The following is a 24,039-nucleotide window of genomic DNA, read 5'->3' as shown; positions in this document are numbered from 1 at the left end:
TGGAAAAACGGCATATGTGTAGCCACGTTTAATGGGCAAGGAATTAAGTAAGAAGGAGTCAAAGAAGAACAAAGAAGAAGCAATCATAAATCAGCGTTACATGAGAAGAATAGCCGTCGCTTTGGCTGGCAGTAGCATACCCTTGGACTGGTATGGACACGGAGGGTATGGTCTGGATGGTACCAGTCCATACCCCAAGACTGATAGCAGAAGGCAAACTACTGATTGAACTTGATAGCTATATCAATGAGCACAGAAAGTCGGTCCAGGTGATACTAGTTGGAGGTATGAGTGCACACGTGGAGAATCTAGACATTTGGACAGATGTTCTTTGCAGGGCTATATTTGTGCAGCGAGCAAACTCACTTTACAGGAATAATAAGTTGCCAAGGCAGTGCACATGACAATGCGAAAACAGGTGGTCATGCATGAACTACGCCTTAGAGTCAGAAACAGCACGGAATACTTAAGCCAAATGATGGTAGCTAAAAAAACAGAGGAAAGCGTTGGTAGCAATCACAAGTGTATAGAACCTTACTCTTTGAGAGAGGTGCCGAAGCCGTAGCAGCAGGTAATTTTTTGAGATAATTGCGAAACAAATGCGAAAGGTCGCAAAAAATCATGAACATATATATAAAACATAGCGGATACAGTGGCCTTGGTTTACAAAATGCTGGAAGATGTGAATCGTTAAAGTTGAAAAGGAAAGCCACATAACTGCACTGGAACAAGGAAATCAAGCTTTTTATATATCAGCGAAAACAGCGCCGCAGTTGGGATTGAGAATACTGGATAAGTGGAAGAAAAATGTTACGAGTGAACTGGTATGCAAAAGAAATTACATGTACCTGGCCTACCTATTCGTGACGTTTGCTAAAGAGACAAAGGTGCACCAGAAAGGTTCCATAGCCATGTTGGGGCAATACATCACTCCATTAAAAATCACAAATCTTTTATGAGTGAATACGTTAACATCGTCGTAGAATATTACGCAGTGTGGTAAATGAGGGCCGTTGTCAGGGTTATAGGTTCGGCATGAATGGCTTCGAACTGGTTATGAGGCACGCCGTAGCGGGGACTCGGGGTAGAGTTAAACCACCTAGGGTCGCTAAGCGTGCACCCAACCAACTTCAAGCATGCGGCAGTTCTTGAGCATAAGCGACCTGTCAAAACGCGCCCCGTTTTCCTGAAATCAACAACACCTTATGGGTACTATGCATTTTAGTAACCACGCGGAGCACTTACCCGTGTTCCCGTAGAAGGTCCAGCGTGCGCACATGCCGTCCAGCTTGCTGCAGTTGTTGCAGTGCGCCGCCAGTTTCTCCCTGGTGGGCATCTCGGCGAATGTCTCGATGCCCAGCAGAGGCGGCTTGAACGGGTTGTCGATGACTTTCTCGGAGTCTGCGTACGCCGTCTTCCAGCGCTTGATGACCTCCTTGCTACGATTTGTGTCCACCGGATGCTCGGCCAGCCAGCTGCACTGGAAGCAGGTCACGTTGCGGTGTCCCCGGTTGCTGGGCCGATTGTGTTGGCCTGCCGCGGATGAATTCGACACTGCGGCACACGTTGCAGCCGTAGCTCAGTTACAACGGGAGCTCGGATCCTCTCGCCGACGAGGGTGTTCACATGTATACATAGGTCGGCAAAAAAAAATGTGGAACTCACTCAGACTCGCTCATAAAATATATTTTGCCCTTAGGGCTCACCCGGACTCACACTCAGCAAAGCTTTCTTCAACCGGACTCACTTGGACTCAGACTCACTAAAAGTTTTCGCAAACGAACTGAGTCGGACTCAAACTCACCAAAATATTACTCACTCGGACTCAATCAGACTCAGACTCACGGCTCAATCTCAGTCTGAGTGAGCTTGCCGAGCTATGCATGTATGTCATCATTAGTTCAATTCACCGATGCTCACATTTTTCTAAACAAGCATTCAGATTATTATTATAGAGACAGAGAAGAGACCGACACCGGCGTTCCCTGGTTGAACACTTCTTTTTCTTTTATCCCGTGCTCACGAGCAGCCCCGCCTTACGCCCGCTTCTTCGTGCGTCTTGTGCGCGGCATGGCGTTTTCCCGCCAACGTTTTGCCGCGGTAAACTCAACAATTGTAAAGGCGTTTATTGACGGCGGGATCGACGGCGACGATGCGCAGCGACGACAGTAGCGACAAAAAGCGCTGCCGATCGGTAGTCGAGGCTCCCGAGAACACGCGAGCCAAATATTATAGCGATGCGCACGGCCTGGAATTTACAATAAATTTTTAAAGTCAGCTGAAAATCGCTCCCTCTTCTCTCGACAAATGATGTATTAGTCCGCAAAATATGACGCGATTGTCGGCAGTTCCACCATTGACTGATGTTATAATCACGATAACACCCTCATTATTACTTTCGTTGTTAATTTTGAGTTCAATAAGTAGATAATATGTATGTTTATATTCTCTTATCGCGTTAAAAACACCGAACAAACATTAATATTAGCACTTCCGGTCTCACCGACAGCTCGTCTGCTCGTAGTTGCGTGGTTGCGTTTTCTTTGCCATGCGCAGTGCCGAAAACGTGAATATTTCTGTGCTTTTGACCATCGCCGGTTGCCGTTGAGAGTGGCAGCCGTTCGAGTGTTGCCTCGTCAGCTGGGAACTGCATCGTCGGCACGTTCTCACGACCGACCGAGGCAGGGGTAGTAGGGGCGCAGCATGTCTCCGATAGCAATGCTGGCGTCCGGTAATGGCGGCGCTTCGGGGTCGTCTGCCAGTGCCGTCTTACGAGGCGGTGTATCGGAGTATGGGCCGAAACTGATCTCAGCTGTCATTCGTTCCAAACGAGCGCGCAGGTTTCCTTCCATGGTTGGCAGAGCGATGAAAACACTACGACGTTCGAGGTGCACACCCAACATTACCAAACCGACGCGCAGTTTTCAAGCACGCGCGATACACAGTGCGATCGGCTCCGCTCGACGAGAACGACGCAAGCCGACCGGAAGTGGCGGCACAGACCACGTGGTTGCGCCCAGACGTCAGAGAGAAAAAAATGAAGAAAAAAATTCCGCCGGCGCTCTTGGGCGGAGCCTCGCCTCTCTGCGCTCCCTCCCTCGACTCGCTGCCTAGCTTTCCGCGCGCTCGCGGCGTTGAGTTGAGGGAGAAAGCTGCGGAACGTGATCTCTATAATTTGGTAACACCAGTTAGACTTGACGGATTCGAAAAATTTTTGCGGCATATGACTCGTGAAGAGTCATACGTCAATAATGAAACTATTCCAATATAACTAAGAAAGGTGTTGCAGGGCCTCTTTAAAGGGGTCATGATGCACCCCTTGGGCTTGTTGAAAAAACACATCCTGCGGAAAGCTGACACGGCTATGAACTGCTCTGCAAAATATTACAGTCGTGCGCGCCACGTAAAGGCCACAAGCGGAGCGCGAAGTTGCCGTTTCCTCAGGCGCCCTCTTTTCAAACAGAGGCCGGTTCTCACTCTCGTCGGTGGGCGGGGCGTCTGCACGTTGACGTCGCGGATCAGCCACTTTACGTCGCAAGAGACATAGCATGCGTATTGGCCGATAGCCGACGTAAATTGAGAGCGGCGTTCGGATCAGATGCGCTTCTTGCCGCGGGGTGCCGCCACTTGCCGGCGCCGCACTCCCCAGTACACGGTAGCCGCACTCGCGCAAGCGAATCACAGCGGGAGAGCGATCGCGTTTCATGACGCGCGCTGACATAACTTCTTTCCCCCGTGCCATTCCTAGCTTCCAGTGCGCTCGTCAGCACGAGAAAAGAGAGAAAGCGCTGGGAGCGTGCGCCAAACCCCCGTAACTCCGCTGATTCTTGACGGATTCGAGAAATTTTTGCGGCAATTGATTCGGGAGGCAGTAAACTGCGATACTGAGGTCATTGGATCATTACATGGAAAAGTGTTTCATGACGCCTTTAAGCAACAGTGTCTTTTGCTCAAATACATTCAGTGATGCATGGCGGTGATCTTGAACTCGTTATTTATTCGTATTACTTCCGGAGCTTGCATATGTTCAAAAAGCTCAGGCCGACCTCTCTGCCTTCCAAAAATTCTATCTATCTATCTATCTATCTATCTATCTATCTATCTATCTATCTATCTATCTATCTATCTATCTATCTATCTATCTATCTATCTATCTATCTATCTATCTATCTGCCGACCTACCTACCTCCCTACCTGCCTGCCTGCCTGCCTGCCTGCCTGCCTGCCTACCTACCTACCTACCTACCTACACACCTACCTACCTACCTACCTAAGAACGACGGCAGCGGTTCTGTGACTTTGCTGTCCATTGGCTGTACCCGGAGTTCCGGTGGCTCCATTGTGACTGATAGTACAACTCCAGATGGTACTCCACTCCTCCGACATCGACTGCTGACCTCCGTTCAGGTGTCAGCATCTTACACTTGCGTTACCTTGCGGACAACATTATAATTTCCTTTGCTTTCCACGCTTTTTTGCACATGCATTATATTATGCCAAATAAATCGACCACTTATTCCTGCCGCAACACACTTGGAGCCTGCATGCCCACTGCGGCATCGCCCATAACCAGATCTACAGTTTAATGATGCTAAATCTGTCAAACGGGTTCATTACTATAGGAGCGCTCGTAAGTTTTCATGTTAATTGTTTCATGTTCATGTCAACGGTATTTCCAACTATGAAAGAAGAAAAAAATGTCCATCACTGTAACCTGATCTGGTCGAACTTTCGCTTTGTGTAGGAGATATCTATAACGCCGCAGTATGCTGATGGCAGTGTAGAACGCGAGTACGCTGTCGGTCTTTCCAGATTCGAACGCCCCTGCATTGTCTCGGAATACTGCTATCGCAAGTGCTCCAATTACGGCGGCTGCGTCGACTAAGGCATGTTCCTAAGAAGGCTACTATCGGTTCTAGACACTCGTGGCATCAGTATGTTCTTGTTCTCTTTCGCATAAAAGGGAAGTTGTCGCAGAATGATAAACCTATTCACTTTTTGCAAGCGACTTTGCTCTATCGCAGCTGAAACAATCTCGCAACGTAAGCCACTAATGAGTCTGCGTGTATAACCAGAAAATAGAAATACATTGTGCTTGTAATCTTTGATGAACTACGCAGCATATTGCCGCTCAAATGCACCCTTTGCACGCTCACCCTTCGTAATATATCTACAGACCGGAGGATGAACCATATTGACGACTGATGCTTCCCGTCGGTATACACGCAGCTCCATCTTACATCTTCCCGCCAATGTAGTCAAACTCCAGGGTGACAGCTACTGAAATTGTAGGTTCCAACCACCGTAGTGTTTAATCACATGAAGGCCTCAAACTCAAGGATAGCGGTATCTCATCTCATGAACAACGTCATTTCATGTGTAAAGGCTTTTAATGGACGCTGGAGCAAGGGCCAGCCGGCAGCTTAACCAACAGCTCAATCCACGGACCCCGAGCACGAGCGGCGTTCACGAGCAATTCACGGTACAGACTAGATAGCGCTTGAGAGGATGTCCCACTGTAGCGTTACTCTTCGCTACAATCACCCCCAGGGACGAAAAGGAAGCCGTCCGGCGACCTATAAAATAGTACGGCCAAAGTCCTTCAATACTTTTACTGGTCATGAAGCTTCGCCGTAACTCTATGGGGGAGCTTCGTGCGCCACAAGCGGCGGCCGCGGCACGGCGCTGCGTCCAGGCTGTTTGCATCGGGCGGGCGGCAGCGAAGGCGGCTGCCGGTGTCAGAGCAAAATATCTTGGCGAGTCAGCGCGCAGTTTTCACCTTATGTCCTGTATTGTACCCAGTGTGTTGTGCCTGAGGGTCATAAAGGATGCCGCGTACCTGCTGCGTACCCTGGATTCGATCAGGATGCAAGGGAAATGACGAAAAAGTGTCGGTGCTCTGGCTGCCTAGAGACAGCGAACGGCGGGAAATGTGCAAGCGCGCCAAACCACGACTAGAAACCGGTGGTTACACATTTGACTACCCGCATGTGCGTGTCTGTAAAAAAGCACTTCGATGAGAGTGACATTGTTCGCGTACACCAATGGCTAGTCGGAGGTGGTATTGTGACGTCGCAGCGCGTTGTTCCGAAACTTTTGCGGACGCTTTGCCGAGGATTTTCGACGGCCCAGCGTATTTGTCTAGCGCGAAAACGTCCAGAGCTCGCCCGCCTACACGACAAAAACGTAAAAGATACACACAAGGTATCTGCTGTGCATGTGTATCAGAGGAAACATCTGAGCTAAATAAAAATATTTGGTTCCGAATCCCGGTAGCATAAGGTTTGAATTTGGTGAAGCAATAAAATATTCCTAACTGTCGTGCAAAACAAGCATGGTTCTGACACGCTAACAGTAGATGTAATCAACACCTGATGAAGACCGCGACGCTTACGAATGCCGGAAACAAAGAAAACTAATTTAGTGGAAGTCGCAACTGAAGAGCGGAATAAACTCACAGAGTCGCTTAAGCATACGCCTTAGACTATTCGAATGGTTAAGGCCATCTTCTTTTTCTTCAGTCGATGTATTGATCCTCCCCCGCCCCCCTCCGAAAGCTGTCTGCACCTAAGGTGATTTCGCACTGCCTCCAGGATAGGAGGCATTACAAAGTTTCTGCACCTTGCCTGTTTTTTGCACTGCCTCCGTGATCGGTCCAACGATCATGGAGGTAATGCAAAGCAACGATATCATGTGATGACTTCATCGCGTGACGCCATGTTACCTCACGTCATGATGACATCACAAATTTTGGCGATCTGTGATGTCATATGGTGACGTCATCACGTTATGATGATTATTTGCATTACTCGTGTTGACGCCGCCGACGCGGGGAACCGCCGGTCAATTTTCGCGTCTGATGAGGCATCTAAGGCTTCCGCCTTAACAACAGTAAAGAAGCGCTGCGAAAACTACACGGTATTGCATGAGCGACCGAACTTTAAACGCGGCACGGCGCCGTAGTGATGAACCAACGCAAAAAATACGAAACTAGGGAAAAGCCGTATAAAGTATTCCTTGGTGCTCCTCAATTGCTAAATTCAAAGCACTGATTCATTCAAACTGACTGTTGCTTCGATAAATACAAGGCGACTTTAAGATAGCTTCGTATACAAACACCGGGTGTATAGACTGAAACATTTGACATGCGCGTTCAAGAGTTGCAGCCACTGTACTTCCGTGACGCATTAAGATCTGCCCGAGCCCTTGAAGGACTATGGATCATCCGCAGATTTCCACTAGATGCTTTAAGAAACCGGAAGAAACATGCTTTTTTAGCGGTAGTATATCGCATGGCGGAGGCAGCATGCGTTTGTCGCCAACGAATTTCGTGCTCCAAGGCCTCATTAGACGCTAAATTGCACCGTATTAGAGCTTCCCCGAATGTACCTGAAGGTGATATTTCTCTGTAGATATAAATAAGGTTCACGGGTACATTTAATCACGTTTCTCAGTTCCGATGCGTGCCGTAGAACTGCGGCGCCGGCTCCGCACCGATGCCCCCACACGGGCGAGGGCGCCCCTAGCGGCTGCTCCTGTCCCTATATCAAACTTTCGCGGAAGCTTCATGACCAGTAAAAGTATTGAAGGACTCTGGTACGACTTCAGACGCTCGATGATGACAACGTCGCGTCCACAACGGCGCATGTCCGGAGATGGTTCAACGGGTTCAGTCAAATACTTCACGGGCGATGCGTGTTCCACGGCTCGATAGGGACCTCTATATAAAATAGAGATCCGAGACTGATCAACTGTTGCTGTTGTTAACTGTTTAATCTCGACATTCGATCTTCTTCGTCTTCTCTTGTCGCTACCGCTCCTCTTCGTCTTCTGTTCGGGACAATACATCCTCCGGGTCTCTTATCGCCATCCCTCCGCGGATGGTATGGCACTAGGTTACTCACAGTTGTCGCTTCTGTCTTGCCGGATGGTCCTTCGAAGTGCACAGACTTCAGTATACCTTGTTGTTTCACCGTTTTGAAGACGATATAAGGACCTGTAAAAGCAATCTTCGAATGATCAAGACCTTTCCGCACGAGTACCATGTCTCCGGGTTGTATATTGGGCATGCGAGTGTCATGGCGCAAGTCGTAGTACTTCTTCATTGAACTTTTATATTTGTTGGTTTCCTCGATCGTCTTCTTGGGTTCAGGAATATGAATCTTCCCTACTATGCCAAGTTTGTAATCTGCTGGTAGCCACGTTGTCTTCTGAAAGGCAGCAAACTGAGAGCTACAGTCAAGTCCAGCCGTGTGAGATTGATTGTGATGCCTCACCGCTGCCTCAAGGGCACACTTCCATCCTCCACGGAAGTCATCGTATATGGAAATAAAAGTCTTCAAGTCACGGATGAGGTGTTCCGCGAGAGCATTTCCTTCGGGGTGGTACGGTGCAGCGAATCTTAAGGTGATACCTTTTAGATGCGAAGTATCTTAAGGCGGAGCTCAATCCGGTGGTGGTGGTGTGCGGCGTGACCGCCCTTACTGCGCATGCGCATACCCTCTCCACACACCTCCTCTCCACTCACCATCTCCCCTTCCCCTCTCCACATACCCTCCCCCTCTCCCATACCCCTCTCCCCTCCCCCTTTCCACTCTTACTCTGAAACGCGGGCTAGACATGCCGAAATTATCTCCTGCGCAACGCCGCGATGAGCTCGAGCGCATGCGCGTCCCCTCCCCTCCTGCCTCCTCTCCTACGCTGCACCCCTCTCGCCCGCCTGTCGACCGCGTTCCCCGCTCGCCCTGTGAGAATTAACGGCCAGGCTAGATGGAAGATACGACGCGTGTAGCGTCCCTCTTCGCGTTCCACGACGCGAGGTCGGTAGCATGCCCAATGAACGCCAACGGAACGCGATCGTGCAAGTGCTCCGGCTTCGCATGGCCTCATGGTCCCCTTTAGCGGGAGATGCTGTAATTTTTCCTCTGCCCACCGTCGGAGCCTCTCACTGCGGAATGCAGGTCCATTATCAGATACAATTACCTTGGTGTGCCTAAATGCCTGTCGTTCCAATAATGAAATATGACACTGTTCGCATCTTCTCTTCCGGGTTTTGTCGCAGCCATACGTGTGCATTGGTCAACAGCCAATAGAAAGGACTGAGTTCGGCGTACACCCTCCCCTCTCTTTTTTTAGCTCAGCAAAATCTAGGTGGAAAACTTCGAATGGCACATCTGAATATGAAGGAATCACCATCTGGTTTCCTTTGGGGCGGAACTTCGCTTTCATCGTCTGGCATTGGTGACAGGTTCTTACGTAATTTTCTGCATCGGCCTTCATGTTCTTCCAAGCAAAACGTTTCCGAATTTTCTAGTACGTCCGCCAAAAGCCGTCATGACCACCTGAATGTGCACTGTCGTGATAGAGCCTCGATATTTTTGATATGCAGCTTTGAGGCACAACAAACTTTCCGTTCATCAGTTCTAAACCTTCGGTGCCTTCCCATACACTTGCAACGTGCGCCTCTTGATAGTCACTCGTTTCCGCTATGTGCAATCTTGATAAGGCGTCCGCGTCAGGTAGTTTGTCACCGGGTCTGTGGCTGACATCAAACGTGAACTGCTGAATCTCACTGGTCCACCTTGCTACTCTGCCCTTCGGTTGTGTAAGGCTCAGAAGGTACGTCAATGCTTGATTGTCTGTGAAAAGTTTAAACTGAGGGCCTTCCAAATAACTTCTGAAGTACCGCAACGCCAGCAACACTGCTAAGGCCTCCTTTTCCGTGGTCGTGTAGTTTACTTCAGCTCGTGAAAAGGTGTAGGAATAATAACCGATGAGCTTCAACTAGTGGCTTCGGTCTTGGGTTATGTATCTTTGGTATAGCACTGCTCCTGCTCCGTAATTGGACGCATCGGTGCAGAGCTCGAATGGTTTGGTGAAATCGGGTAATATGAAGATTGAGTCTGAAGATATGGCACGCACCAGTTCTTGATATGCACGTTCGCACTCATCGCTCCATACGAAAGGGACTTCCTTTTGAGTTAGTCTTGTAAGGCACCTGGATATTGCCGCAAAATCTTTGATGAATGCCCTAAAATGTCCGGCTAGCCCTAGGAAGACGCGCAGTGAGTGGAGATCGCAGGGTTTCTGCATCTCCTTGATGCGTTGGACGGACTGTTCCTTTGTGGTCTTTGTGAAGCCGTCGAGGACTCAGCCGAGAAACACCACTTTTCTCTGGAAGAATTCACTTTTCTTCTTATTTATTTTCAGGTGTGAATTGCTCAGTGCCTTTATTACCTGAGACAAGTGGGAACAATGCTCTTCCTCCGTACGAGAATAAATGATGACATCATCGACATAAACATTGCAGAAGTCTCCTATGAACTCTAGTACAGTGTTCATCATGCGCTGAAACCAAGCGCCTGAATTCTTCCAACCGAATGGCAGGCGGTTGTATTCGTATACATCAAATGGCGTTATAAATGCCGTGTACTTCTTCGATTCTTCCTGGTGAGGTACCTGCCAGTAACCTTTGCACAAGTCGATTCGGAAGAACCATTTGCAGCCTCCGGTGTCGTTAATGATGTCGTCAACAAAGGGCATAGGGTATGGATATAGCTCTGTTTGGGCGTTGATTTACCGGTAATCGGTACAGAGTCGCAGTGAACCATCTTCTTTAGGGACAATAGTTATAGGCGACGCAAACGGTGACGTCGATGGCCTTATGATTCCAGCGTTTAGTATTTGTTACAGTTCTTGCTTCAGCCATGTCTTCTTTTCATGGGATATCCTATAGGCTCTTTTTCGCACAATAGTCGTGTCACGAAGTTCTAAAGGTACTTCGAGTACGAAAGCTGCAGGTGGATATGCGTCCAAGCATACAAGCTCCGGAAAAACTGTCCATACATCACGAGCGCACTTGACAGCTCTCATCTGCGTCGGTGTCTGGATAGATGAAACCATGGAATGTAGAGTGACTTCATCTTTCCAAGAAATGTTCATCCTTAGCTTCTTCATGTCGGGTCTTGACAGTATAAACGAAAATGCGACATCACGCATGACCAGTGCTTCTATCGTGAACTCTTCCCCAGCCAAATGTGCATTAGCTCTAGTCCAGGTATGCAGTTTACGAGATGATCCATCATAGCTCTTAACTGTAATTGTTTTACCTTGCCGCATCTCCTCTGGCTTCACCATGATTTCATTGATCAGGCTTACTGAAGCTCCTGTGTCAACTAATGCATTTACTTTTCTTCCATTTATAATCAGAGCAGTTTGTAAAACATTTGACTGAATCAAGTAGACAGCCTCATTTTCGTTACACGGGTGGGGCTGTTTTTTACACCCACGTTTATTAGCTTTTTGTCTCCTGGGGGTCTCCGTTGCTAGGCCGATAGTATGAAGCGGTACTTCTTGGGGCTGTTGTTGTCACTGCTGGCGCTGCATTATCTGCGGGAACTCTAACTGAATTGGTCCAGTTATGCTGTGCAGCATGCCCAGACGTCTCATGGCAAACGTCCTTAAGACATCCCAATACTTCTTAACAGTCTTGGGCGACCTTATTTGCACTTGCTTTTGACATTCCTTCGTCATACCATGAATGACTAAAGGTACAATAGATGATTCAGGCAGCCCAGGGTCTGCTAACTGCAATAGCCGTCTCTTCTCATAGAAGTAATTAATTAGTGATCCTGAACGTTGCTTGAAAAATATAGCCCTGTCCCGCCGGTCGACAGGGTTTTGGTAAAAAGCCGAGATGAAACTTGCTGTCCACTGATCCCAGGAATCGTCTTTATGGTCTAATATTCGGAGCTCGTACCACTTCTTGGCATTGTGAATGAGGAACAACCTCATATTCTGCACTTTGTCTTGTGACGTCGTCCACCTATTCTTCTCACAAGCGTACCCGAAGAATTTTAGCCATGTAGTTGCTGACGAGGACGCCCATCGAACATGTCCGTCTTGACTAAATCAGTTTTGGGACCGGTGTTAGCTCGTAGTGTCTCCGTTAGCACAGCCAGTAATTGTCCATGTTGCTCAGTTTGTAATGCCTGCACTTGCAACATCTGCTCCATAAGCACCGCGATGTGATGGTTTGTGCCAGTTGAAAACGGCTCGTCACGAGTTAGCTGCCTGAAGTGCTTTTCATAGTCGGACATCTTGATATTGATTTTCCACGTACCTCGGCTGATGAGGTCCGCCTCGCTGACATTCGCCTTGCTTGCGATGAACTGTAGCAGGCTTGGTGACGTCGCTGACTCCTGGAGTTCGACTTGTTGCTCGTCTTCAGCTTTGTAGGACGTGACGTACGGTTGTCCCGCAGCAGTAGTACCAACTCTTACTTTTATCCACATCCTGTCGGGCTGCGCCAAATATAAAATAGGGATCCGAGACTGATCAACTGTTGCTGTTGTTAACTGTTTAATCTCGACATTCGATCTTCTTCGTCTTCTCTTGTCGCTACCGCTCCTCTTCGTCTTCTGTTCGGGACAATACTCTATACTTGCGGCAGTGTTGCGTAGACGCAGTGTTGCCGCAAGTGCTTTCCTGGCGCTCTTGGTTCTTCGAGATAAAGGCCCGTGCGAGGTCGCGGCACTCTTCGGCATATCTCATCGTGTCAGATATGGGCGCATATACAGACACATTCGACCGGTGCGGGAGAATTGTGTCGATGGAGTGCGACCTTGCCGACCGTGCAGTAGGAATTATGGTGAAAAGCCAGTGGTACTCTGAGTAGCGGCTTTGTATGAGTGGGTGACGAAGGGCAGAATGGCGTCCCAATTTGTGTGGTCAGAGGCGACGTAGTCAGAGGCGCTCTGGAAGGCCATTGGTTTGCAGGCGGTACGCCGTAGTCGTGCGATGAACAACGTGGTACTTTAAACGAATAGCTTCGACTACTTCGGAGAGGAAGACACGGCCGCGCTGACTGAGCAGCTCTTGGGGTTGCCCGTGAAGTACGATAAATCGATGAAGCAGGAAAGAGGCAACGCCGCGCGCTGTAGCTGCCGGAAGCGCAGCAGTCTCGGCGTATCGTGTAAGGTGGTCAACTGCCACGATGACCCAGCGGTTTCCAGCAGTTGTCATCGGAAGGGGCCCCTAAAAATAAATGGCTACGAGCCCAAAAGACCTGTTAGGGCAAGGTAAAGGGTGCAGACCAGCTGGCGAGAGGGGGGTGGGGCTGAAGATTTGCGGCTCTGGCAAATGGGGCAAAAGAGTGCGAACTTCTCGACGCAGCGGTGCCTCCCCCTCCACTATTGAAGGCTCTGGTAAGTCTTGAAAATTCTAGGGTGGGCACACGGTGTTTCGGCGTGGAAAGAGCTGGCCGCGAGGTCAGGCCGCGAGGTACTACTAACCAGTGTTGCGGAATGGGCGCTTCCATTCCATTCCATTTTCATACCGGGGAATTAAAACTTGCCACAAATCCATTGCTTTCAAATCCTCGGAATGAAAAAAACTTAGCCCATTCCCACTCCGGGAATGGCCGGGCAGCTCAATTCCATTCCCGTAATTCCTCAGCGTAGGGAAGGCATCTTGATAGCTTTAACGAGTTAAGAATGAACGCCCCATAAAGCTGATGTCATCAGATGCATTAAGACCTGCAAAAGCACGCAAAACACGTTACCAAGGTCGAGGGATAGTAGCTTGGTGACATTACTCGTGCATTACAACCACCTTACTAATTCCCATAGGGGCAGTTGTCCCGCTACCTGTAGTATTTGCATGGTCAGCATGTTTGAACGAATAGTGATTTTTTAATATTGTTTAAGGTTAAATGTGTTAATGCTAAAATGACGACATAGCGTATTTTTGCGCTGACAAAAGCAGTGTTCAAGAAAACTAAGCAGTTTTGCCAGGCGTCTGGCGGTCGTGATATGGTCAAAACTAAGATTTGGTCAATGGAGAACAAAACCTTCTAATCTGCTGGTATATTAGTTAGAACAGAGCACCGCTCGGTCACCTTGTGCCTTTACATCGAATACGGAACACTGGGCCGCACACACTGCACGTCAGGGCTCACGCTTGTCAAGCGCGCCTCGCAAGCATGGATGGGGTGAGGAGAACTTTCTGTGTTCGCCTGTGCGCAGCTAGATCTTCCTTAACATCGTGGTTTAGCGCTAAAGGAAGACAGACACATGTGAGAGACAGGACAGGCGCTACTAACTAACAACTGGTTTATTGCAAGGGTTGCAATGGAATAAATACCACACTGGTGCGCAGACGTGACGAACGCGTAACAAGACGTCACCACTTATCAGGCTACAGGCATGTGACATCAAAAAGCCTAATCTCATTTCTATACAAGCAGATGTGTCGCTAACACAGTTAGTACCTTTTTTCTTTATATGATACGCCTCCCAGAGTTCGCGGGCTGATTTGTTCCAGCTTCTTCCTAGAACTCTGGGAGGCGTATCATATAAAGAAAAAAGTACTAACTGTGTTAGCGACACATCTATCTGCTAGTATAGAAATGAGATTAGGCTTTTTGATGTCACATGCCTGTAGCCTGATAAGTGGTGACGTCTTGTTACGCGTTCGTCACGTCTGCGCACCAGTGTGGTATTTATTCCATTGCAACCCTTGCAATAAACCAGTTGTTAGTTAGTAGCGCCTGTCCTGTCTCTCACATGTGTCTGTCTTTCTTTAGCGCTAAACCACGATGTTAAGTACTCACCAACTCGCCCAACAACAAGTTCTTATTAGATCTTCCTTATTTACGTGTGTCAGGTACTAAACTGCTCGTGAGATAAAGATCAGGCTGTGCATAGAGTATTCTCCACATTCGTGTGGGCCCGGGGTATTAATGGGAACCAACGCGCAGGGATAATTCATCCCACCTATAAGCAGTGGGAGTGCGGGCTGACCAGCTCGCAGCTCGAGACTCAGGAACGCCTATCTCCCGGGCTAGAGCAACAGCGGTCGCTCGCACTTTCTGAACTTAGACGAGGTCACCCGCCTTTATTTTATTTTTGTCGTCCCAAGCAAATGTTTCTACAAACAAGAACAACACGTCCGGCAAATGCACTTGCCGGACGTGTTGCTGTTGTTTGTAGAAACAGACGTGTTGTTGTTGTTGTTTGTAGACCATGGTCACTAGTTCTTTGGCAATCACAACGTCATAGAAAGTGCTTAGGTGTCCTCGTGATTTTTAAATACTGCAATAAAGGTCGCAAGCAGTGCAAGGTGGAAAAGGAAGCTTTATTTTGGTTTTATTCATCGAAATGTTGCAACTAACTGTAATGAGCTACCTGGGCGCTTCGCCGTTTAGTTTTTAAAACCCGAAATGTGAATGACGGCTGCTTCAACGGTTGGTTCTAAAAAAAGAAAAAAAAAGTGATATAAAGCATTTGCTGTGTACCTAACTATGTGTTGCGCAAAGATGCGCTTGACAGCCGATGTCGCTTGGCTGTCTCGTGCTCCATTTTCGGAAAAAGACTAAATTCTATTGCCATTCCATTGTGTGCAAAAGGCGCTTAATTCCATTCCCATTCCATTCCGGGGTCGCGAAAGTGTGGAATTATTCCGGAGTCATTCCAATTCCGGAGCGGCACTCCGCAACACTGCTACAACCCCCACTGGCGGCCGTCGGAGCTGTAAATGTGTCAGTGGAGGAGGTCGTCGCGAAGGGTGAAATGTCGAGCTTGACAGCGCTTCGCGCGAGTGGTTGGTAGTGTAGATGGATAAGAGAGCAAGCGTATCCGCGATGCGCAGCGCCTATAGGGGCGCCACTGAAAGCCGCGTAGCGGCGGCCGTTGAAACCGCTCGCGGGTCGCGTAGTAGACGCCTCATTTGCGCGCGTGCGATTCGCCGGTTGTGCGCGTCCCAGATAATTACTTTTGCGGCAACAGTGTGCGCAAAGAAGCCGCACTAGTGGACATGTGTCCGATGTCACAGCTGTGTGGGACGACAATGTCCCCATACGCGACAAGTGTTTGTCACAGACAATCGACAACAAGCTTCTCCTACGAAGTGGAGCTCATCGTAAGTACACCGCTTTCTTTATAACGTCCCGATCACTAACGCCTGCATGCGTTGACGCGTGAACCAATGTTTTTTCTCGACACAGTAGCTTCGTTTACGTGCCATGTGCTGATATAGTAGATTTTGAGGGAGCGCTACAATGATTGTTCGCGGGCCAGTTGGTACATTGTCGCACCGGCGTATAGATTTCACAGGGTCGGCCACGTGAAGGGTCAGCGTTGGTAAAACTTTGAAACCAGCACGATAAACTTGTGAAAAAATAAACGATAAGCTTGTCATCATCGGTGCAGAAGCGCACAGCGAACATTCTCCACCGATGATCGCATTCCAGTGCCATCAATAGGTAGAATGCAGCCGATTTCGTACAGCACACGTGTGATTCCACGTGCGCTTTTTTAAAGGAGCCGTCACCTGCCCTACATTCTCTCGCATTGCGCTTCGCGCCATTCGTTTATCAAGTGAGCCAAGGTATCGCGTCTTATCAGTAATAACAACCTCATGTGAATTGTAGTGTCTACAATGCAGGCTAGGCGACCAAGTGTAAACGTAGTAGCGTTCGCTGAAAACGTAGCGACAAAAAAGAAGAAATAAAAACACGGTAATCGTTCTAACACTGCCGTAAACAAAGCGCGATTGCTTAGCTTCTACGTCGTACAGCCGCAATCCACCGCCGCCGTCGCTTTCGCTCATGAAATAGCACCGGAAACCTGTAGATGTGCGTTCCTGGCGATTTTTTGTGTGTGTTTGAGCAGCCGACAACGCAGCAGGTATTTTTCGACATCGCTGAGGCCCGCCAGAATCGTTAAATCACGATGAAAAACACATCCATCCGTGCACTCGCGTATAGACGCTCGCGGGAACACTGCTCGCCGGGCCCCGCGAGCGCTTCCGAGCCATGGCGGCAGATGGCGTCGTCGGCGCTTTGCGCATCGCCTATTATCAAGGCAGTACAGGGTCATTACACTGCCCGGAGACGATGGTGTCAAGGTCGGTGCAAGAAACAGTAAGCTGAGATACTGAGCTGCAGGTATTGTCGTCAGCCAAGGGAGAGGGCGTCGGCGTCGGAACGTTGTCGTCCACTGCGGTACAACACGCAGACGTTGTAGTCCTGCAGGCGAAGTGCTCAACGCGCAAGGCTGCCAGAGAGATCCAATAACGACGACAGCCAACAAAGTGCGTGTTCGTCCGTTACGACATGGTCGGCCATATAAATACGGCTGAAATTTAGTAAGAGCCCAGATGATCGCAAGACATTCTCTTTCCGTCACGATGTAATTGCTCTCTGCTTTGGTAAGCGTTCGACTTGCATAAGCCACGATATATACAGCGAACCCTGCTTTGCGCTGCGCAAGGAGAGCGCTGAGCCCAACACCGCTGGCATCTGTGAGCACCTCTGTGGAGGCCCTCGGGTCGTAATGGCGCAAAATAGGGGGATACGTCAGCAACCGACGGCGATTCGTTAACGCCTCGTAGCACTCTGGTGACCATGAGGTGAGGGGCCTGTTGGTGAGCCTCGTCAGGGGTGAAAGTATGGTGGTGAAATGACGAATGAAGCGTCTGAAGCACAAACAGTCCAATGAAACTGAGTAACTCTTTGATAGACGTTGGATTAGGGAATTCCGCAACGGCCCGAGGTTTGGCAGCGTCGGGGAGAATTCCATCCTTCGATACGAGGTAGCCAATTATCGTGATTTACCTTTCATAAAATGGGCACTTCCTTCAATTTAGTTGGAGGCCGGCGTTTGATAAGTACTTCAAAACACGCCGGAGTCGAGTCGTTCGAGGTGCGTGGCGAAGTCGGGAGCGAAAACAACGACGTCGTCAAGATACACGTACGCCACTTCAAGCACCGCAGAACTGTGCCCATCACGCGCACAAATGTCGCGGACCCAATACAAAGACCAAAAGGCATGACGTTAAATTTGTTCAAGCCGTCGGGCGTGATGAATGTTGTTTTCGACCGATCGATTTCTGCCATGAGCAACTGCCAATACCCTGAGCGCAAGTACAGATATAAAAAGAATTCAGCTCCTTGTAGGCTGTCAGTTTGATCGTTTATGCGAGATAGGAGGTAATTGCAGCGAAGGGTAACCCTATAGTGGGGCCTCCACTCTAGCTCTATCTACTGGGTCTTTCTCTACCGTGCAGTGCTCTTGAACGTCGCTCATGCTCGGGGTCCGTGAATTGAGCCGTTCGTTGAGCTACCAGTCGACTGGTAGCTAAAATAAAAGCCTTTAGAAATGCGCTTTCATGAAACCCGTGGTATCACGTGTAATCTAATGGTAGACGAGACTACAGCTCAGCCGCTGTCAGACCCATTATCTCGCGCTGCCATGTGTAAGAAACCCTGAGCACAGGATGGCTTGCGGACATGCGTGAACTCACGTTTGCACGTCTATAGTGGGAATGTGAATACGTCTGATAACAGCCTCATGGGCGCAAATATTTGCACGCTCATGCTATGACGTAGAAAAAACTTACCAGGCCTGCGCGGAAAGCGTAGCACAGTCACAGCGAAAGCTCGAAGAGCGGCATTTCTAGAGCCCGTTATAGACTCTCTTGTGGCTTCTAATATAACTACACTAGCAACGTACCCACTACGCCAAACGATAATTTTTGTGAAGTTGGAAGCACCCACCACGACATTACTCGTCATTCTGCGGAGAACCGAGGTAGCATCTGTAAATCATTATGTGCAGTTTCTTGATGCGACGGCTGATGATGATGAAGAATTATGACTGAGTCTTTTGTAATGGGTTGGAAGCTTTAAATGACCCACTAGTTACGTAATTTGCATTGTGTGACGCCCGCTCGTTATTTTATTCTCCCACCACGCTTTATAACATACGCTAACGTGACAAAGAGATAGAGGCAGGGAATTAACTTTATTGAGACCCTGAGGAAATGGATCATGGGAGCCTTATGGGCTTCTTTGGCAACCACTAGAAGTGCACTTGCGAGGAACCCACTACACTGTAAATCATAATTTTTGTGAAGGAAGGAAGCAGCCACTACGCAGTTTTTCGTCATTCTGCGCAGAACCGCGGTACCTGCTAAACACCTGTAAGGCATTATGTGCAATTTGTTGATGCTGTGGCTAATGACGATGAAGAATTATGGCAGAGCCCTTTGTAATGGGTTGGAAGCATTCAACAACCGACTCGTTGCTTGATTCGCATTGTGTGACGCCTGGTTACAGAATTCGCATTGTGTGACATTTGGTTGTTATTTTACTCTTCTACCACGCTACATTACACCTCGACCGTGAGAAGACTGCCTTTGTAACGCCTGACGGTCTCTACCAATTCAGAGTCATGCCGTTCGGCTTGTGCAATGCGCCGGCCACGTTCGAGCGGATGATGGACACGCTTTTGCGCAGCTTTAAATGGTCTATCTGCCTGTGTTACCTGGACGACGTCATTGTATTTGCCCCCACCTTTGAGTCTCACCTCGACCGACTTTCGTCCATTCTTTCAGTGTTTCGTGCGGCTGGGCTACAACTTAATTCATCGAAATGCCACTTTGGCCATCGCCAAGTTGCTATTCTCGGGCATCTCGTTGACTCATCTGGCATCCGACCCGATCCCGACAAAGTTCGCGCTGTCCTCGATTTTCCCGTACCAACTTGTGCCAAAGACGTTCGAAGTTTTGTGGGCCTATGCTCATATTTCCGACGATTCGTCAGAAACTTCGCAGATATTGCCCGCCCCCTCACTGATCTTCTCAAGAAAGATATGCCATTTTGGTGGGGTCCTGACCAAGCCAATGCTTTTTCCCGCCTCATTACGCTGCTCACCACACCGCCGATCCTCGCCCACTTCGACCCGTCTGCTCAAACCGAGGTCCGCATAGACGCTAGTCGTTACGGCATTGGCGCTGTGTTAGCCCAGCGTCAATCCGGTCATGATAGTTTGTAGACGCTCGCTCGGCGCGGTTGCTTAAGCTCTTGCGTATGCCAGCCGGCTCCTCACCCCTGCCGAACGCAATTACTCTATTACTGAGCGCGAGTGCCTGGCGCTTGTATGGGCAGTTGGTAAATTCCGCACCTATTTATATGGTCGACCTTTCACCATTACCACAGACCACCATGCTCTATGCTGGCTTTCAGCACTCAAAGATCCAACAGGGCGCTTAGCTCGTTCGGCTCTGCGCCTCCAGGAATTCACATACACAGTGGTCTACAAGTCCGGCCGTCTACATCAAGACGCCGACTGCCTTTCTCGGTACCCCGTTGACGATCCAGACCACGTAACGGATGACACGTCCATCTGTATCTCCTCGCTCTCTGCTTTCGGCAACATCGGTGACGAGCAACAGCGTGACGCGTCCCTGCGAGATCTAATCACCCGCCTGAATACTGACTCGACGGACAGTTCGCTTCGCATGTTCGTCATCATAGACGGCATCTTATACCGCCGGAACATGCGCCCAGTGGGACAGGAACTACTAGTTGTAGTACCCACTCATCTCCGCTCGACCGTACTTCAGCAACTACATGATGTACCAACGGCCGGCCACCTTGGTGTTGCCAGAACGTACGACCGTGTCCGCCGACGCCTTTTCTGGCCCGGCCTCTACCGTTCCGTATATCGTTATGTCGCTTCTTGCGAGTCGTGCCAACGCCGGAAAAGGCCAGCTGCACACCCCGCCGGGCTCCTTCAACCCATAGACATACCTGCTGAGCCTTTTTTTCGTGTCGACCTCGACCTTCTGGGACCTTTCCCACTTTCTCACAACGGTAACAGATGGGTCGCCGTCGCTATGGATTATTCTACCCGTTTTGCCATTACGAGACCTCTCCCGAGCAGCTGCGCTCCAGACGTCGCCGACTTTTTGATACAAGACGTCATCTTACATCACGGCGCTCCTCGTCAACTCATCACAGACCGAGGTCGCTACTTTTTATCCAAGGTAATCGAAGACCTACTTCGCTCTTGTGCAACCAAGCACAAGCTTACAACGGCCTATCATCCCCAAACGTACGGACTCACAGAACGTTTGAATCGCGCGATCACTGACATGCTCGCCATGTATGTCTCGACTGATCATCGCGACTGGGACATTGCTCTACCCTTTGTCACTTTCGCTTACAACAGCTCGCACCACGACACTGCTGGATATTCTCCCTTTTACCTTTTGTATGGAAGAGAACCGACCTTGCCGTTCGACACGCTCGTACCCATCCCTGACCAAATCTCCACCGAATACGCTCGCCACGCTATCAGTATCAGCACAGCCGAAAAGGCCCGTCAGATCGCCCATAGACGCCTTTCGGACTCGCAAGTCAGCCAGAAACATAGATACGACAGTTGCCACCGGGACGTTCGCTTCAATCCGGGTGAGCTCGTTCTCCTGTGGTCTCCGTCTCGGCATGTTGGCCTGGCCGAAACACTTCTGACCAAGTACTCCGGCCCCTACCGTGTGCTACGCCAGGTGACTGAGGTTACCTATGACATCGCCCCTCTGGACCCTACGGCGCCCTCTACGTCTTCAAACGTCGTCCACGTCGCTCGCCTGAAGCCGTACCTTTCGCCCACCACCTGCTAACAGGCGCCGAGTCGGCGCTTTCGCCGCCGGAGGTCGATGTAGCGGGGTTGCAGCTATGACTATGGTGAGGTGTGCAAAGAAGAGGCAGACGACGTGTCGGTGTGCTGGAAGTAACAACCGCCATCTTGACTGCTGGACCATCCTACACTGTAAATAAGTTATAAATGTGTTCGCAACAATATGTTAATGTGGTTCCTTCCCGACATTAAAACTGTATAAAGTCTTTTTTGCATAGCAGTTTCAAGCACCGGCATGGCTCTGAGGTAGGATACTGGGCTCCCACGCAGAAGGCCCAGGTTCGAACCTCGTCCCCATTCTGGAATTTCTTTCTTATTTCGTTGTTTTTCTTATTTCGAGCGATAGTGGTTACGGACACCGGCGGCGGCGGCGGCGGACAACTACGGCGCCAAAAACGGCCCTTGTTGTGATCTCATATCAGCTTTCGCTGTAAAAATGTTAAACGGCTATAGACTGCGTAAATATATATTAACATGCAGTAATTGCAATTGGTTACTGATCGCTCAACAACCAAGTTAAGCTTCAAGTCTTTGGCTCATGACAAACGTTATTGGGGCTTCCTGCATAAACCGTTTTTCGTTCAAAAAACCATTTTGAACTGTAAAACTTCGTGCACCAAAATGACTCTCTGCTCTCCAGATATATGCCACGATACTTAATACCCGCTACGTTGCCCGCTGTTTCCCGGTGTAACCCATCGTCACAGCTACGTGCGCCACTCCATCTTTCCAACCCACTTCCTGGTTCTTTCTTCCCAGAATAGTACAACCTCAGCCATAATCATCCACACTGTCTGCTAACTATATTGCCCATTGCTTCCTAGCATGGTCCACGGATGCTTTATACTATACCCAGCAGACTCCTCGCTGCTGCCCAGCTTGCCCAACAAAGTGTGTTGGATGCTGAGGCCCGGGAGGATCACTCGAAAGTTGTTTGAGAGCTCGACTACGAACGTGGTTGGAGAGCTCGAAACCGTCAACGTTTCAAGGACCGTTCTCATCAAAAAGTGTTATTCTGTAATTGATTGTAAAAAAAAACACATTATCCAATTCTTCTGGCGGATACAAAGTTAGAGAAGGCGGCCATGCAATGACAAAAATCAGTATTGAAAGAAAATGTTTCTGAATTCAACTAGACATCCTTGTTGAAAAGTGATGTAACAATAAAATGCGCACAGTCAAGTCTTTATTTCCACCGATATGTACGCGGGCATGTGTTTTTATGCTTGTGCATGCTTGCAAACAGCAAAAACTGATTGGAGGAGAGGGTCGTTCGAACACTTTTCCTTTCATTGACATCGCCTACGACCAATAAGCATAGCGCCTTTATCAAGTTAGTAAACGCGTTTGTTAAGAGCGTAAACAGCGCGCGGTCAACCCACAACTTGAGATACAAACGTATACTCACCACAACACCGAAGCAGCAGAAACAGCAGCACCAGAGGCGCCGTAGCAGGACTGCGTGGCCGCATTGTTATGAGCTTCGCTTATTTCGCGACGACTTCTGAAGAGGATACGTTTGCCTCTCAGCGACTTGCGGCCGCTTCTATTGCGATAACACCGGCAACGTATCTCGGCAACGATAAGGACGTTCAAACGCAAAACGAAACGACATCACCTCAGACAAAGCTTAGAGCACCAAAGCCACAGCTCAGTGGTCCCGTTAAGATTAACGTTCTCTTATCGTATCGACGAAACGGGAACGTGCATAGAGCAGCTGTAGCTCAAGCTATTCTGTCCCGCCAAGGACGTAAAGACCTTTCTGTGGCGACGTGTACCTGATAGGGGGTGTTTAAGTTCGACGATATGACAGTGGCAACTGGGTAAACATTGCAGCTTCGTATGTGACAAAAGCTCACGAGAGTCACTGAAGATCGACGCCTACATGGTTACTATGAGTGTTGGCACAGTTCAGGCAGAAGTTGTTGAAATACGTTGGAACTTGGCATTTGTAGGTACACGCGCCAAAAAATGTCACCGCGTCCCTTCAGACAACCACGAGGATTTCACGGACTTTCGCCTGTGAACTCATCAGGCTTATCTAAGGAGACCCGGCAACTCGGCATGGAGCCGGTATGCTCCGTGAGGCAATCTCAGTTCATGCATCTTTGAAATGCGCAGCGCAAAAACAAGGACCCGAGGAAAAGTACAACACACCGCACAGCGCGGCCCATTTCAAAGATGCATAACCAATTCTAACTTGCCCTAGTGTCAATTCTGCTGCAATTTTGCTTCCCTTGAATCATCCTGGATTCACTTCAATGTACGTTGATTCACTGCAAAGTACGTTGATTTCTCTTGATCCACGGTATATTACGTCGATTCACACTTACGTCTTTCGATTCGTTCTTGATTCATTCTATATTCACGCTTAAATCACTTGATTCACTATAAAGTACGATGATTCACTTTAGTGTGCGTTTATTCACACCTCAGTGACACGATTCACACTTGATTCACGCATAAATCACTTGATTCACCCTTGACTCATACCTAAATGACTTTATTCATTTTTGATTTACACTTAATTCACTTGATTCCCTTTTAAGTACGTTGA

The 24,039-nt window shown here is 49.0% G+C and overlaps 1 protein-coding gene across 1 annotated transcript in view; it reads right to left on the bottom strand.

The window, feature by feature from the left end:
* The window catches only part of LOC119383771 (uncharacterized), a 31,052-nt gene extending 8,042 nt beyond the window's left edge, over positions 1 to 23,010 (bottom strand). The window contains exons 1-2 of the mRNA XM_037652070.1: positions 22,891 to 23,010; positions 1,246 to 1,554 (exon numbers count right to left, since the gene is read on the bottom strand). Coding sequence (XP_037507998.1) covers positions 1,246 to 1,554; positions 22,891 to 22,954 — 373 coding nt within the window. The 5' untranslated portion in view covers positions 22,955 to 23,010. The remainder of the gene's footprint in view (positions 1 to 1,245; positions 1,555 to 22,890) is intronic.
* Positions 23,011 to 24,039: the final 1,029 nt, after the last annotated feature.

The sequence above is a fragment of the Rhipicephalus sanguineus genome, chromosome 2 (assembly GCF_013339695.2).
Source record: "Rhipicephalus sanguineus isolate Rsan-2018 chromosome 2, BIME_Rsan_1.4, whole genome shotgun sequence".
Taxonomy (NCBI): domain Eukaryota; kingdom Metazoa; phylum Arthropoda; class Arachnida; order Ixodida; family Ixodidae; genus Rhipicephalus; species Rhipicephalus sanguineus.
The sequence above is the reverse complement of the archived record's forward strand: the minus strand, read 5'-3'. Positions and strand labels throughout refer to the sequence as shown.